General features: G+C 31.1%; 1 protein-coding gene across 2 annotated transcripts; it reads right to left on the bottom strand.

The window, feature by feature from the left end:
• Nucleotides 1-8,562: 8,562 nt before the first annotated feature.
• LOC114421205 (aspartate--tRNA ligase, chloroplastic/mitochondrial-like) lies at nt 8,563-16,845 on the bottom strand. 2 transcript variants are annotated; one of them, XM_028387038.1, is made up of 15 exons: nt 16,190-16,844; nt 15,833-15,976; nt 15,500-15,609; nt 14,985-15,096; nt 14,771-14,842; nt 13,676-13,767; nt 13,293-13,413; nt 12,259-12,381; nt 11,861-12,056; nt 11,578-11,765; nt 11,409-11,480; nt 10,792-10,890; nt 10,604-10,684; nt 9,886-9,943; nt 8,563-8,948 (listed from the first exon to the last, which is right to left on the bottom strand). In XM_028387038.1, exons 1-15 carry the CDS (start codon nt 16,544-16,546, stop codon nt 8,782-8,784), a joined length of 1,992 nt encoding a protein of 663 aa, XP_028242839.1. In that variant the 5' UTR covers nt 16,547-16,844; the 3' UTR covers nt 8,563-8,781. The 2 variants fall into 2 exon arrangements, with proteins under 2 accessions (XP_028242839.1, XP_028242840.1); XM_028387039.1 differs by lacking the exon at nt 14,771-14,842 and having other exon boundaries at nt 16,190-16,845.
• Nucleotides 16,846-18,066: the final 1,221 nt, after the last annotated feature.

Genomic DNA, 18,066 nt, shown 5'->3' with positions numbered 1-18,066 from the left:
AGTAGAAGGGGGCCATGGCATGATGGAATACGCACTACAACAAATCTGTTAAATAATGGAGGTTATTTTTTCGTTTAGTGGAGGTTTTTACCCTCCGCAAAATAAATTGTGGAGGTTTTCAAAAACCTCCGCAGTTATATTCGCCACAAGCAATTAGCGGCGGTTTTCGAAAACCTCTGGTATCGAGAATATTTTGCAGAGTTTTTTTTGTAGAGGTTTTAAACCTACGCTAACTGTGGAGGTTTTTTAAAGGAGGTTTTAAACCTACGCTAACTGTGGAGGTTTATTGGGAGAGATTTTTATACCTACACTAAATATGGAGGTTTTTTATAGGAGGTTTTAAACCTATGCTAAATGTGGAGGTTTATTAAAAGAGGTTTTAAAACTATACTATGGAGAGTTTTTTTTTAAATCATGCTAGCAATAGATGTTTTACAATTGATTTTCTAATTCTCCTTATTTTCTTGTATATAATGACTTTGTATACTCATTTTAGTTTCATAATCTACATGTATTACAATTTTTCATTTTCTTATGATATCGATAAAAAAATGTAATAAAAAAACTCATGATGAGGACGTAGAAATTATATTTCAATAACCAAAATAATAACATATAGTTCAAAGATTTATAATTCAAATTCCTATTGTAAATCAAAGTATGACATAAAATTCATAACAAAGTAATATTAGTCTTGTACTAAACTTTAAATCCAAAATACATTATAAACAAATTAAGGGTTGCTAGCACCAGAAGATCCTCTTGCATCCAAAGGTGTATTAGGAACACTTGAAGCATCATTTGGCTGAAATAAGAAAAGAAAAAACAATTAGTCACATATACTATATACAAGGGTGTATCACACATACTAAATCATAATGACCATCAATAAAAATAATCAATTCTAAACAATTGTTTTAACACCCCAAAACTCATTCCAATTGATATCTCTAAGGAACCCTACACATGTTCTCACTAATCCCCAATTGTGAATAACTCATCCCTTACCTTTAAGCGGACTTACGTGTCTTCCGACAGCGATAGCGACATCTCTAGCGGTTCCCTAGGATTCCTTTAGTTTTTCCTCCGACTACTCCGATAGAGTTCCCAAACGTCAGAGAAACGGAGAAGGGATCAAAGCCTTCATTTGGACTATCTTCATGTGATTCCTTTTTCTCCCTCCACTAACATTATCTCGCAAATCCCAACGGTCATAGCGTGCGAAATTTAATTTCGAACAACATATCCAAATTTCATGACAATCCAACGGTTAAAGAAACCGGGATCGTAGTTTTACCAAGACAGCTCTGGGTTTCTACGGGAAAGAAAAAGGTTAGAATGCGAAGGATATTTCTCTCAGATCAGACATGATATCAAAATTCCCAACGGTGAGAATTTGCGGAATTGGGTTGTGAACATGGTGTTTAAATGTCATAACGATCCAATGGTGAATGAGTCTAAGATCGTCATTTTTCTGAGACAGATTTGGTGGCCTGCGGGAAAAAGAGAGGGTTTTGGGAGAAGAAGAGAAAAAAAAACGAAATTGGTAGACAGAAGAGGCTGAGAAGTCAGTCTGAAAACTGACCTAGCATGTTGCTATTTATAATTAGGGGTATTCATGACCTATTATTTACTCTATTTATTTATTTTTATTATTTTGTAAAGAAAAGAAACTCTATTTTATTCTCCATCAAATGAATAATAAAATACTCTTTTTATTTTTTCTCAAACCATTATTTTTTTATAACTATTTTTCTTTACTTATTTAATCATAAAACATCATTATTCTCTAAAATTTTATTTACGAAAAAATGGGATGTTACATTACCTATTGAGAGTGGCAGCCACGGGAAGCACGTAGAGTGAAGGGAAGCCGTGAGTTTTTTCATGTTTTTAGGAGGGGAAGCCGTAGTTGGAGAGTGTGTGTGGGGTTTGGAGAGGGAAGCCGTAGAGTTTGAGAGGGAAATTGGAATTTTGTGATTTTTTTTAGAGATAATTTTTTTTTTGCCGGACAAAAACATGATTTATTTTATTTTAAAGAGAAAAGAGTGGAAAAATAATATTTAATTAGCAGGGGTTATAAACCTCCGCAAATTAAGCACAAAAATTGTAGTTTTTAATAAATTAAGGAGGTTTCTAAAACCTCCACAAATTAAGCACAAAAAATTGTAGTTTTTAATAAATTAAGGAGGTTTCTAAAACTTCCACAAAATAACCTCCAGTATTTAATATTTTTTTTGTAGTGACGCTTTACTATTCATGTTTCTTCGCCTTCGATAGTTTAATAACTTGAGCTTTTGTCACATCATCAGTGTTGTTTCAATAATATTAAGTGACTTATTATCAGTATTAATATTATTATATATTATAATTAGTAAATAAAATAAAGGGAAAAGACGCTTGAAGTCTTGGACAAAGTTTTACACTCCTAATTAATGGATTTACATACCGAAGGAGAAAAGGGAAAAATAATTTAAGAATAAAAATAATAATACATAATATGATAAAAAAAGAAGAAATTATTAATAAATGTATAGAATTTTTGAACAGTAAAGAGAAATAAAAAATGAAAAATAAAATGATTTATGTGAGATAGAAAAATAAATAAATGACATTATTTTAGTACATATCATAAAAAAAATATTATATGAATAATATAACTCAATATAAATAAAAAATATAAAATGATCCTAAAAAGTAAAACACGAAAATAATTATTAAAATCTGTTTTAGAAAAGATTTTCTCATAAGGCGATCTAATTTAGAACAACTATGTGAAGTATCTTGCTTAACCTTTTTCTTAAGTCAAGGTGAGAATCCTTTTATCTTTAGCATGTTTCCCTAAATTAAGGTTAGAATCCTTTTATCTTAGTTTAGTGCCTACATCTTCTCTGATATTCATAAATTGAAGTATCATGACGTATCAAAATATTATCATATCTCAAGAATCACGGTACGTGATTATATTCATATCCGTCTATGGCACACTTAGTACTTTGAGGATGACTGGAATGAATATAGATATGCTAAAACAAGTGGATTGAATTAAGATCAGATCGAAGGATGTGTAGTAATGGGAATTGGATAATGATGGAATCTAAAAAATACATATTCCTCGAGCTTCAAATACAAACCACGTAAAAATTAAGTTGTAAGAATCAAAGTAAGATCACACCCCAAAAGGTACAAGATTAAGTGTTAAAAATTAGATAATTACCCTATCCATAGATCTAGAAAGCTAGGGTGATGGCGAGATCGTGCAGTCATTAATTATCTGCAGAAGATGTAGCATCCTTTGGTAACACACGAAATTACTCGTGAAGCTTTGGGGTTTGATTGTGATTGCGATAGTGTATTAATCTAAACCAGAACTAGTAATTAATTAGGTGACCGTCACACAGTGCTCTCTCTCCCCCTTACCCCAACAGGCAAATGTTACAAGAGATATGGTTGTTGGTGAGTCGTCTACATTTTTATGTACACTTCTGTGACACCACGTGGACCCCCAAGTGCTCCTTCTTATCTACCTTTTGTTCAAAAAAAGTATATATATATCAAATATGCGTTGCACACGTGTCAAGCCACTTGCCTCAATTTCTTTATATCCATACTTTCTTATCCTTATATATGGATAATTTCTGTTTTGCGTCGTTCATTAATTGATCATTAGTTCATAAATCATAATAATAAAAATGATAATATAGTCCTTGTCATAATCTCTTTCATTAGGACAAAGACTACTCCAACCACCAAGGCATGCAAAGGCATAATGAAAAGTTGTGAACCATCATTGTAGCAGACTTGCCCGTCAACGAATTTAGGAGTAACCTTGGCCACAAGCTTTATTTGTACAATTTCTTTAAATCGTTTTTCATAAACAATTTTTAGAATTGGGTAAAATCTTTTTCCGTCAACGAATTTAGGAGTAACCTTGGCCACAAGCTTTATTTGTACAATTTCTTTAAATCGTTTTTCATAAACAATTTTTAGAATTGGGTAAAATCTTTTTTTCAATTCCAAATATTTGATTTTATTCTCTTATTTTTATTCCATAGCTTTTTTGTCACTATAATTCTGAAATATGTTATTTTTTATCATTAAATATGTTATATTTAATCTAATTAAGTTTCTAACTCTGGTTTTAGTATTTAACCAGCAAAATTGCATGTTAATACTATACCGTAAATATTTTAGATAATTTGACATTCACATATCAATCAACATGATATCTATGCAAGTATGTAACTGGTCACACGTGACAAGTGTTGCATGCATTATTTAAAAAATATTTTTTATCCCTGAAATTTTTTTAAAGTTTGATTTTATTTCTCATAGAATTGAAAGTTTGATTGTAGTCCTCACAAAATTTTAATTTTAATTTTAGTCTTTAATTAATTTTATCTCAATTATAGTATTGTTTAAACTCTAATTGTCAAACCATGGTTGCAACCATAGTTAAATTATTAAATGTTGAATCATTGCTTCAATAATCAATTTAATTTTAGAAATCTCATCTCGAATTATTATTAGAGATTAATTATAGGAAAAGGTGAAAGTAAAATAACGTAGACTCCTCTAAACACAAAACAAATTACTCAAATCCAAATCGAGTATTAAAACCTCTAATACATATTCCCTATCTTACACCCTTCGGTAACTAACGAACTTGCAACACTTGATTTTAAATTTGTTTGGTGGTAGAGTCATGTAGAAGTTGTTGAATTAAAGTGTTTAAACTTTGTAGAAGTTGTTGAATTTTATGTGGACTAAAAGCAAATTTCAATTTTATAAAGACTAAAATCACTTTGAATTTTATCTGTTTGATGACCTTTTGTGATATTTCAAAAAAGGAGTGCTTGATTAGTAATTTAGCATGACTACTTAATCAACATATGAAATACATTTTATTATTTTGACTACAATAACCATTTAAGACAATCTATGCGAAGTTACCTTTTATCTTCTATTTAGGATTCTTAAGCCGTGTTATTGAATGGATTCTACTCTGATGTAATGGGGCATCTAATTAAAAAATTCTGGTACCTATCAGATTTCATACCATATGGGTATAACAATTTCCAGACAATTGCAAGGAATATTGAAAACTTTACATTTAATCTATTTATTAGGATTTATGCTGATGTTCTTCTGCATCGCGTAAGGTTTCAATTTATCTTTCTATACATTGCTGTGCTTGAGATAGTTTAGGAATAATTAACCTCATCTCAACTAAAATTCATAAGGAACATCAGAGCAAACCTTCTACGTACATGAACAGTTCTTGCACTAGCCGACACGGTATGTACTTTTATAAAGCGGAAAAAAGAATTTCTTAATAATATATATATATATCAACCATTCAATTTTATATGTCACATTATTATGAGTTTATTTATAATATGAAACCCATCAAATCAAATAATTGCCGTTATCCTGAAGTAAGCAAAGTTTACACTAAACAACAATCTTTTTAATTATTTATCAAGAAAAGTAGCAACACAAGGTTCAAATGAATTGAAGAAAGAAAGCGCGATTATGACTTGCTAACAAAACCTCTGCATTTGACTTTTATTTTCTAGGTTATCGTATTGTTATAATGCGTTATGCATAGCCCTTCATTTGTTGATGTCTGCCCTCTCTGTTTCTATAATTTTGGCATAGCTCCTGTAGTCTTTTATGAACCTAATGATTCAATCTCTACTTTACCAGGGAATAGGGAACTTTATAGGCCGAACAGATCGAGGCTTCAATATTCCTAAAGCAGACTACATTGCATAGCAGTTTTATCATTTATGGTGTTCATGTATTAATTTGCTGGACTTCATCAAATTATGATCCAAAAAGAAAAACCATCATGCTGGTGGCGCAACAAAGTTCCAAATTCTTTAGAGCTTAATAATTACTTCTATGTGGAGAGGAGGGACACATTGAAAATTGTGGCCTTTCCATGTAGACCTAATTTATATATGTTGACATAAAAGTTTCATACTTGTTTTGGTGTCTACCTCTAATTATAAGGATTAAAGTTATTCACTCTTCCTTCGTATTTGAAGGAGCTTTAGACTTTTTTACCCTTTATTTGTTTGAGGGTAAATAAAGAAGAGATAAGAAACAACTATTTGAGATAAGAGTAAGAAGGAATGAAGTTTTATAATAGGTCTAATTTAAGAAGAAAAAAAAAAAGAAATCCTATTTGAGATAAGAGTAAGAAGGAATGAAGTTTTATAATAGGTCTAATTTAAGAAGAAAAAAAAAAAAAGAAATCACCCCCCAAAAGTTTCATGAAATTTGAGGGGAAATGTGTTGTATAGCATGTTTTTATTTTACTTCTTAAAAAATAAAATAAAATTTTATAATATAAAAAAATTATATTAAGAAAAAATAATTTAATAAAAAATTATTATTTTTTAGTTAAATTTATTTTTCTAGTTAGTATAAAAAAAAATTTTATACAATTTATTTATTTTATTTCATCTACTTTTCCATTCATCTAAATAAATGAAGAATTTTTTTGTTTGGTTTTTACTTCTATTTATTCAAACAATATATTTTTTATTTTATTTCTTTCCTTTTTATTTTTTTTAGAGACTGACAGACATAATCCATGACAATCCTCTCACCAATACAATCCAATGACTATTTAAATAAGCAAATAGTACATATTATAAGCAATGCTACATTTCTTGGGCTCCAAAGCCCGGGCATTGACAAAATGGCAGAGCTAGACAAAATGCTCAAGAAGAAAATTACTACTAATGTATATATGTAAGAAGGCATGGAAATCAGTTTGTGTCTTTGTGAGGGGCCATGAAGCGCCCTCTTTGACCCAACAGATTTGAATAGAATTATAATATAATTAATATATCAAAATTAAATTATTGGTCTATTTATGATTTATTAAATATATGTATATATATATTAAAAATCCAATCAAACCATGACTTTTCATGAAAGATCGTCTAACTCATTCATTAATTAACCTCTCTTTATAGATAGATATCCAACTCATCAATTTAAAATATAGTATATTTTATTTAAAAAAAACATTTTTAAAAAATAAATTTTAATATTTATGTATATTGTTGCAAGTTGCATCCAAATACAATTGACTTCGAGGGTCATTCCTTAAAGACCAATGTTAAATTATAATTAAATCTAATTAATTCATTAAATATTATTATTATTGGATAAGTTAGTTAAATTTATATGTAAATAAATAGATTAGATAATGAGTAAATAAACAGATTGAATGACCACCCTACCCAAGAATGAAAATCGTGTTACAAATAAATAAATAAAATGCTGCAACTGATAAAATGAAAAATCGAGCCCAGCAAATAACAAAATGTGGGCCGGGCGGGGTCTAGCATGCATTTGGTCCCCCATCGATTACCAACATTTATACTATTAAATTTCTACTTTAAAAAATAGTATTAAATTTCACGTAAAAAATGCGTAAGCCTCTCTCTATTGTTTCAAAGGATGTGCGTCATATTTGTTTGTTTTTATTATTTAAAAAAAATAGCATTTTAAAAAATGTTATAAAATATATTTTTATACGGAAGAATTATGAAAAGTTCTACATGAAAAAAAATTATATATTTGGTCCTTACATGAAAACTTGTTTACAAATTAGTCCTGATCATTTATTAAAGTTTTTTTTTTCAAGCAGGGACCAAAACGAAATTCAATGTGTAAGTACAAAGACTAGAATATAAACAATTTTTTAAAAAAAATGTAGAAATAAAAATATGAAGTGTAAATTGTTTACACGTAGTTACTGAAATTAAAAACGATGTCAAGTATAGAAAGTTAGAAACCAAATGCCAAGGATCAATTTGTAAATGTTTTTTTCGTGTAGAAACTGCCAAAAAAATATAGAATCAAAATTTCAATTTAACCTTAACAGTATATCCATCTATTATTAATATAGAAGAGAAATAATAAGACTTGGCGCACATAACCATCTATTAATGAGATCCCAATTTAACTTGAGTTTGAATTTAGTTCATAGGACATAATATTAAATAAATGAATTTAATTTTAATATACTGTGTCTGTCATTATAAAATCTGCACATAATAAACGAACTAAAATTATTTTAAATATAAATTTGAAAATAGTATTACAAAGATGAAAAATAATCAATTATATAACAATCTATGATCAAATAACAGAATAAAAACCTTATATGCAATCAATGTATTCCAAAAATTTTAAAAAATAAAATAGAATGCCTATATTTTACATTAAATTTAGACAAATACTGAGAAAAATATGGTAATTATTTTTTTGCCAATATATTACTGCCAATCTTGACAAATATCATACAGATTATAATAAATAATTCTGACTGTAACATTGCTCATTAAATTTTTTTGCAAAATTAGCCCTGTGCATACGAGGTTTGCTGGGAGTTTGGCGTTCAAGTCTGTTAGTCACTCGAAAACTACTTTATAGGTGTAGCTCATTTGTATAGTGACATTGTAATGAGCTTAATTCAAGCTATTATATGCAGCAACACAATCCTCTGTTCACTACTTCGGAAAAACAATAGCAGTAGAAAATTGTAACTACATCCAATTGTAATTAAGATATTTCTATAAATTTGTTTGGCTCAAAAATGTGATTAGCATATGTAGGTTTACCTCCTGTTACAATCATAACCAGCGTCCCTCCTTAAAAAATATACATTGAATTAATTAAAACTCCTCTTCCTTGATATACATAAATTATTCCTTTGAGCAATACAAAAATGGGTGTGGAGTGTTGAATATGTATCTAAGTTGTAATTGACAGATCTTTCAGCTGCTGAGGATCCACCTCAGATGGTGATCTCGTGAGGGCACAATGTGCAGTCGTTGTTTTTGGAAAAGCAATAACATCTCTTATGGAATTAGCCCCCGCCAACAGCATAACCAATCTGTCCAACCCATAAGCTATGCCTCCTACATTTCATATACAAGAATTTTCAGTAAAATCTACAATTATTGATTTCATTGAGAAGCAATAGGTGCCCCTGGAACAATGATTCGAATAGTGCGTTTAAAAAATCATACTGATCAATTTTTAACCACATAACCCTCCAATATGTAAAACTGTAATCATGCAAGTGGAACATATAAACATTCTTGACACACTCCTTACAACTTTCTCTATTAGCCAACAACTGAACCCCTTTTTGTCCAAATCCTTCCCAGTTTCTTAAGATTGTTCAACCATCATTTTCCCAACATAATTTGTAATCTTAAGGCACACCTAAACCAAGACAACAGAAGTAAAGCTGAAGACACTGTTTCTAAAATTGCTAGCAACTCTGTCCATCCTTTACTGAAAATCAACACATAACATGTTTGCTATACCATGGAAATCATTTTTTGGGCCATGAAAATGGTAAGTGTATTAACATGGCTAATTGGTTAAAATTTTGGGTTTACAAAATAAATTGTGGCCAGAGAAGTGAAAAATTGATTTTTGTTGAGAATAATTTATTCTACATGAGAGATGTATAGTATTTTTTTTTATAAAAAAATCTATATTTATATTTCAAAAGCGAATAAGTGATTCTATTTTGCCATCCTAACAAGTGATTCTTCTAAACTCGCTTTTAAAATCATTCCCAAACAAGAACCAATTTTTTTATTAAAAAATTCTTTTAAGATCAACTCTACCAAATTTAAACCAGGCCCTGGCACAGTTGCATTTCATGAACCACCCATGCATATTGTTAATCATTACTAAAATTGCCTTTTCATAGATGGATAGTTGGACAATGGACACAGTCACAGACCAATGATACTACTCTAGCCAGATAGTTCAGTTTCTCAAAGGAAAAGAGAGGACTTGAGCTATAAACTATTTTAGAACGTGTACAAATCTGCATACCATGTGGTGGAGCCCCCATGTCAAGTGCTTCAAGAAGATAACCAAACTTTGCTTCAGCCTGAAAGAAATTACAATGCATAATTCATGTTGAAAGTGCTAAAATAGTAAAATGTCTTCTATGATACTACATATATACACGTTCAGCCCCTATTTCAAGAATAGAAGAACTGATAAATATCAAATGTGTCACAGATCATCAATTTAACAGAAGTCAAAACTGCATTTTGCATAAAGATACTTATCACAAAATAAAATATGGAGTCATATACAAGGAAATTCATTGCATCAGTGCAAGTCCATACATAAGCTTTCAAACTAAATCAACACATCTCAAAACAAAATAATTCTATTCAGTTTTTCTTTCTGTTAAGATCTGTACCATTTTGGAAAGCATTTTGTAAAATTTTAATAGGCTCGTGTTTTTCCTACCCTTTAGCCATTCAGTTTTAGATCTCTTAAGTTTTATTTCCATTAAGATCTGTACCCCTTTTAATTATCAGGATGGTAACTAAAATAATAAGACTAGTCAGATCTCAGTTAAGAATCCAGAAAAAAGTAATGGGACACAGGAAAACAATAACCATACATAAGTCTAGTTTAAATTTGTCTGGCAACATTGAAGCATTTTATAAATATAGAAAGATGCAAAATAAATGAAAAGACAAATAAGCACAGGAATGGTGACGTAGTCATTATTTCCGATTAATGGTCCACTAACCTGCTCCTTTGAGATGCCAACAACCTCCAAAACCTTTTGTTGTATATCACGTTTATAAATTCTTAGACTTCCCCCACCAATCTGACAAAAAACAGGGACAAATTAATACTGTTATTGATACAGATATCAGTGATCAAATCACCAGCCTCACAGCTTACAAAGGGAAAGTAATCAGAAATGATTCTTACCTCCACTCCATTGTAAACCATGTCATAAGCCAACGCACGAGCAGATGCAAGGTCATTCATGTCTTTAGGATTTGGTGCAGTGAAAGGATGATGAAGAGCCTGAATTAGACCATAATTCAGAATAATGGCAAGAATAGTAACAGAGATAACCAGGAAATGATTTATTACACCCAACCACATTACTAGGACATTTTTTTCCTTCAAGATCAAAAAATCAAGCCCTAAGCACAGGCCATGAGTACAACTTCCTAAACACTAATACCCATGAGTACAACTTTTGTCTGGAGATTATTTCCTAATTCCTAAGCTAATATTAATTTAGTACAACTTCCTAAACACTAATACCCATGAGTACTAATTGAATTTTGTCATGTGATACATGAACGTACTATTTCCTAAGTGCATTAACTAATGTTTCAAAACCTCCCAAACAAAGGAACTGAGTAAAATTCAGGGCTTGATGAAAGGAAAATTGCCAATTCACACAATGACAAAAGTTTAAAGAAAAAAGAGAAAAAACAGCAAAAACTGTAACGACAAAGAACAGTCATACAATTTCAAAACAAGACATTTATTATATTGAGAAATACACTGTTGGGTTTAAAAGCAGAACAGACCTCTAGCCTTTGCTCTGGATCATTCCACTCAAACATCGGAAAATCAGTGATCCACAAAACTGAATGCCTGCCCTAAAACTCGAACAAAATAACCAAATAATATTAGAAAAAGAAATAGTTGAGAAAGAGAGCATGGTGATCCACTGCATAAAACCAATCACTAACTTACATGGTCAACCAAACCTAGGTCATGGACTACATAAACTCTAAGACGGTCTAAAGTTTTATTTACAGACGCGTGATGACCCACTGCAAATAAAATCAGATCGCTTGGTCCTGCAGAGCATCGCCTTAACAAATTCCCTCTAGTTGTAGGATCCATACTTGATACTAAAATAGAGATTCCTTCAATATTCCCTAAAATCAAAGGTTTGCACAATAGAAAATGGAATATAATAAATATCTCCCAATATTAAAAAATACATATTATTAATAGCAAATTCATCCTTTACCATCATCCAAGACCTTGAGAAAAGGCAAACCCTTTGCACCAGATTTGAGTGCTTCATTGTAAATATCACCTTTCTTAAGGGCTGAATTTGAGTATTTTTTTGTACCAGAAGGTACACATAACACTTTGATAACTCCCCCATTCTCCAAGGAATCAGAGAATACCTTGAAGGAAGACCCTGAGAAAATATCAGATACCTGCAGCAGCAGAAAAGTTATACTACAGCAAGATTCCTTAAGAAGCAAATATAAGTAGCTACTGCAATACAAGACAGCAGCAAGGTATATCAGTTATCAAATTAAAGAGAATACAAACACAAAAGACAGGATCATAAAAAACAACTACCATACACAAGAAACTACAAAAGTGCTATGGAGGAGGAGAAAGAAAGATTATTACATCTTTTAAATCAAGATCAAATCTGGTATCTGGCCGGTCTGAACCATATCTACTCATTGCTTCAGCATATGTAAGCCTGGGAAAAGGGTTTGGTAACTCCACACCTTTAATTTCAAGGAAAACCTGCAACAAAATGCTCCTTACTTACACTAACACATTAATTGGCAAATGAAAGAAAATTAAGAGAAGCGAAAGTAAAGAGAAAATAATGAAATTTGTGATGTTGTTTGGTTTGGAAGAAAAAGTGGAGAAAGAAAATGGTAATTTCTTTATTCTTGTTTCTTTGAAGAGAGAAATAAAAGAAAACCATAATTTGGCAAATGACACCAGTGCCATTTTTCCTGCAACTTTACTACTTCTGGTAACAAAAATTCAGAAAATCAGTTATACAATTTAAAAATCGATCATCATATACTGACCATAATTACCAAAAAGAACTCAGAAAAAAACGATAAACTGTTAATGTAATCAAATTTTGAATGTAAAGGACTTCCAATTGCATTGGGTACACCAAGAAAAAAGGCTATTATGATGAAATCATCCTCAATCACTCACCAATTGCATTGGGTACATAAAAGATCTATATCAAAAAAGTTTTTGGCTTACTATCACAGAATTTAACTCAGAGAAATAAAAAAAGTTCTTCCTAAGAGGATGTATAATGATAAAGTAGTTGGTTTTGATAATATTCCACTTGAAATTTGGAAATATATAGAAGAAAAAGGTACCATTTGGCTCATAAAGCTATTTAATGAGATTTTAAGATCTAAGAACAAGGTGTTTGCCTCTAAATTTTGTCTTTAGTTGTCCTGCATTCTCAGTTGATATTTATACATGCTTCTAAATTTTCAATGATGACATTTGACAATTAAAATCATTAAAGGAAATTCCCTTCTATTTATACCTTATTCCTTTGTTCCGAATTTCCACCTCAAGTCATGATATGCTTTTATTACTTCCAAGTTTCAAAATAATGAATAATATGCATTTTATAAGCTGTTAGAGAGGTCTGATTACAGATAGTATAGACTAACCTTTCTAATCAATTCTTCATTAAGCGTTAACATATCCTCGTAAGGAGTAAAGGCCATTTCCATATCTAGTTGGGTGAACTCAGGTTGTCTATCGGCTCTTAAATCTTCATCACGGAAACATCTGGCAAAAAGTAAATTGCATTTTATCCAAAAAGAAAAGTCACTTGCATCATAATTGTTTCAATTTTAAGTTTAGTATAGCTTACAAAAACAAGCATTCTATATTCTTAGTTTATGAAAGTCACTTAAACAAAATGCATATTAATATAGGGAAAAAACTTAAAAGAGAAAAAGGAAAAAGCACTACATAGGGGACAATAACATATTCTCATAAAAGAAGCCAAGCTACAAATAAAGACTCAAACATAAGACGAAAATATTACCTTGCAATCTGATAATATTTGTCAAAACCAGCTACCATTAGCATTTGCTTAAATAGCTGAGGACTTTGTGGCAAGGCATAGAATGTTCCTGGCTTCATAATTCATGTGATAGTGAATCAACAAAACAATATCAACTAAGTAGCTCACAAAAAATAGATAAAAAAAAAGCTTCCATTGATTCTCAGCTTACTCTTAGCAATGCTCTGCTCATAAAAAATGTTACTCCAATAAAATAAAAATCTTTCAGTGGCATAACACAGACAAATAGTCAATGCAGCTATGATTCTTACTTACGAGAACTGTACTGTGTTTGCAATCATGTTTTGCACTACCATAACATAAGAGACTTAGTTGCAAGTATAAGAGTATAGTTAAAGGTATGAGAAAGAAACGACATTTTTGAGAGAGAAAATAATGTACGGGTCTGTTAATATAAATTTTAAGAGATTATACACACACAGAAAGAGAGAGAATTTTATTTAATAAAACTGTATGAAAAATGCGTATCAGAAATTATAAAGGGGAAGGTATTCTTTGAAGTGAGTGTTTGCCTGTTTGGCATTCAGATTTCAGACTGCAAACAACAGAGCAAAACCAGCAGGAGCACATCTTCAAATTCCTATGATGCATCATCTCTTGGAAACAGGAAGGAAATTTGCACTCATGGAGTCACTGTCAAGTGTTTGCCACCAGCATTGCTTCTACCATAACATGTGAGGATGACAGAAGAGATGAACTGGTTGGGACTAGAATAAAAGTTGGGGGGATTTGGTCCAACAAAAGCTAAAACATAATTTCCCCACTGTACTGACAGGACCAATATCTTTAAGGTATGTTACTCTGACTTCTTTACTCTATTGTAATTGGAATCCATTTTAAACCAAGAAAAATAAAACACTAACCAACTTTTTTAGATAAATCTAATGCCAGACTGTCCTAACTGGACACCCTTATTACTCACAACAACCCAACTCATTTAAAATATTGTATATAATCATGATTTGAAATATATTGGATAAATTTCATGATCATAATCTTGAGCAACAAATACTGCAAAATAATAATCTCATGCAAGAGGTGAAAAGATCTAAATACCTGGATTCTTGATGGAACTAAATAATCCCGGGCACCTTCTGGTGTGGATCTTGACAATATGGGAGTTTCAATCTATCTTGGGACCAAAAAAAGGTAAGATCAACACAGGATATCAAACACTAACCCAGAGTGAGTAATAACAGTGGAGGGAAAGCAACACAATTGCTCAATGAACAGAGAAAATAACTTAAGTGATGAACTCACAGAATAGTACCTCCACAAAACCATGAATGTCTTCTAGATATCTTCGAATGAGTTTAACCACCTTATGCCGCAGCAATATGATGAAATTCATTTGTTGCCGCCTCAGATCAAGACATCGATACCTGCAAAAAACCAATTATAAGCAATAGATCTCTTTAAACATACATGAGACAATTAAGAATGGGTATTATGAAAGAAACTTTGATAGGTAAACCACAAAACAAAATTCTCTCGTTTCTACAAAAGCAAAAGATAAATTAAACATGTGATTACTAAATAAATGACTTTCTAACATTAAAAAATAGACCACAAAATTAATAGGAAAAAACCATGAAAACCTAAGACCAGATAAAAGTAAATGCCCCAACCATGTGAAGTTAAAGAACAGAAGCTATTTTCCCATCAGATTCACAAGTGAAATAATAAGATTTTGACCTCAAAATGACAGACTTCTAAAAGAAACCAACCAACATAAATAATTACAAATAAGCAATTACGAGTATCATGTAACTTGATGGCTAGTACCTCAAACGGATTTCCTCTTTAAGAGAGTCTTTTGCATCATCTGCTGTAGTGACCAAGAATGGCAACTTTGAATTTACAGAATTTAGCACTTGAACTCTATTTGCAGCAACCTGCCACACATATATACACAAAAAAATTGGTTGATATCAATAAATAAAACAGTCAACAGATCTTCAGAATCCAGACACCAATCGCTTTAGTACAAAGCACATTTCTTCACAGAATATCGAGCAAGGAACATGGGGAAGTATTGGAGAAAATAAAACCTTCAGGCAACCAAAATGTTGTGTATTCAATAGCAAAATGAAATTCACCCGTACTAATGATATATACCTCGATGAAGCCAGTTTGCATCTTCTTGTTGATTGACTCATTTGGCCTAGACCTGACAACACCTTCAATGGCAACCACGTACTCAAGTCTCAGGTCATTGATAGCAGAATGGGCATCTGGAAATTCATCTGGAAGGGTTGTAACCTGAAATACAAGTTTAATTAGAACACATACTAAGTACAATTACAAACAACAGTAACAGTGAAGTAGTAAATGCATAACAGAAAACTAAGAAAGCAGCATTGGCAATACAAAAACTTTTATGAAATGAACGAGGCTAATTAAATATCTAAGTGCCAATAAAATACCATAGGGGAACTGGATTAAGAAAACCAAGCATTTGCAACAGGCAAGTACCTGAATAATGCCAGTGTGGTCTCTGAGATTAAGAAATGTGAGGCCACCATGGACCCTGTGAAGGGCAACCCAACCACAAAGCTGGACACTTTTTCCCACATCATTTGAAGACAATTTACCACAAAATGCAGTCCTGTTGACCCACTCAAGGGGTTCACTGAGGGCCAAAGGTGGTTTAGCATTGGAAGTGAGTGTTTCAGATGCAGAAGCAGAATCAGAAAACACGGTTCTGGTTCTGGTTCTGGTACTGGTTCTGGAAAGTGACAGTGGAATGGTGTTGGAAACTCTGCACAGAAACACCAAACATGGCCTCGTGCGGAAGGCCATCAAAGGCAAAGCTTTAAGGAACAAAGACATGGTTTTTTTGAGAAAATGGAAATTGGATAATGGATACCCAGTAACGAAATATCCTTTGAAAAAAACTTGAATATTTAAAACCCAAACAAAAGAGATTCGGACTCTGTAGATTGAAAAAAATAAAAAATAAAATGATGAATTCGTGAAAAGTATTGAAATTTGCTGAAATTGGCGCTAAGAGGAATACTTGCACCTAGTGAGAATAATGGGTGGATAATAATGAATGGGAGAAATAGAATAATTGTAGAGCAACCATTGACCAGAAGAAAGATGAAGAACAGTGGAACGCAGTAAAAGCAAGGAGTAGCACCGTGTCGTGGGAAGGAGATAACGGATGGGTTAAGGGTAAAACTGGAATTACGCTGCTCTGCTGGGTGTTCCTGCAATTGGCTGGTAGCACAAAGCAATCTATATCTATATGTCCAAATCATACCATAAGCTTATTAATGGGCCTGAAGCTGTTGTAATGGGTTGGGTTGGGGAATATAGAATCAAAAGCCTTTGGGCCTTGAAACCAACAAACCTACTTACGCGAACTGAGATAATAATAATTTTAATATAATTAACAAGAATACAACAGTATCGTTGATATATAAATGAGCAAATCAATTAATATTTTAATTTTAATTTCTATAAACTTATAATAAATAAATATTAAAGTAAGTTATTTTTCATTAAAATTATTTTTCTGTTATAAAATTTATTATATATTTATTTTTCTGTCATAGAATTACTTTTATTATATAACTTGATTATATGTTTATAGAAATAAAAGTGAAAACAGTAATTGATTTGTTCATTTGTGTATTAAAAATACTGTAGTATTTTTTTTAATTATATCAATTAATTCATTATTAAATTTTCAGTGAGTATCATAACAAAGAAATATATGAAACACGATACGTGTTGGATTCTCCATAAACTTGAAATTTTTAATAAACTTATGGGTCAAACTAATAATTTTGACACCGTCAATATTCGTTTTGATATTTTGATTGTGAAAATAAATCAAATTGATTAATCAGTTCTACTAGTGTGCATGAGAGAGTGATGGAAGAAACATTAGAATCTTCAAATGTAAAAGACTAAATATAATTAATAGATAATTTTGTATTTTAAGTATGTGACTATATGGATTCGATTCTACTAAAAGGAAAAAAATTACAAAGGATAAAAAATATTTTATTTACAAACTAAAAATTTGGAACAATATTTAAAGTTGCATTTCAAAAAAAAAATGCTTTAAACTAAGAAAATTCTTTTTTTACCCAAACCAGACTTTTAGCTAATAAAATAAAATTTAACGAATCAATAAGTTATTAGTAAACAACTCAATGTCATGATTTTATTGTAGTTTCAACTTGAAATATTTGAGTGATATGAATAAAATATTCTCGACATCATCCATAATTTGTTGCTTGCAATTCTGTTGTGTGTTTCAATTAGGGATGCAAACCTTATATAGATGAGAAACTTGTGCCGCAAATAATACAAAACTCATTTTTCTTTTGAAACAAAAT

Source organism: Glycine soja, chromosome 8 (genome assembly GCF_004193775.1).
Source record: "Glycine soja cultivar W05 chromosome 8, ASM419377v2, whole genome shotgun sequence".
NCBI lineage: Eukaryota > Viridiplantae > Streptophyta > Magnoliopsida > Fabales > Fabaceae > Glycine > Glycine soja.
The sequence above is the reverse complement of the archived record's forward strand: the minus strand, read 5'-3'. Positions and strand labels throughout refer to the sequence as shown.

Excerpts from the sequence above, each read along its gene's own strand:
- LOC114421205 (XM_028387038.1), bottom strand. The coding sequence starts at position 16,546 with ATGTCTTTGTTCCTTAAAGCTTTGCCTTTGATGGCCTTCCGCACGAGG. Across the intron at positions 11,481-11,577 it reads ACCTAGGTTTGGTTGACCAT|GGCAGGCATTCAGTTTTGTG; the intron begins GTAAGTTAGTGA and ends TTCGAGTTTTAG. Across the intron at positions 10,891-11,408 it reads ATCCAGAGCAAAGGCTAGAG|GCTCTTCATCATCCTTTCAC; the intron begins GTCTGTTCTGCT and ends GGTCTAATTCAG.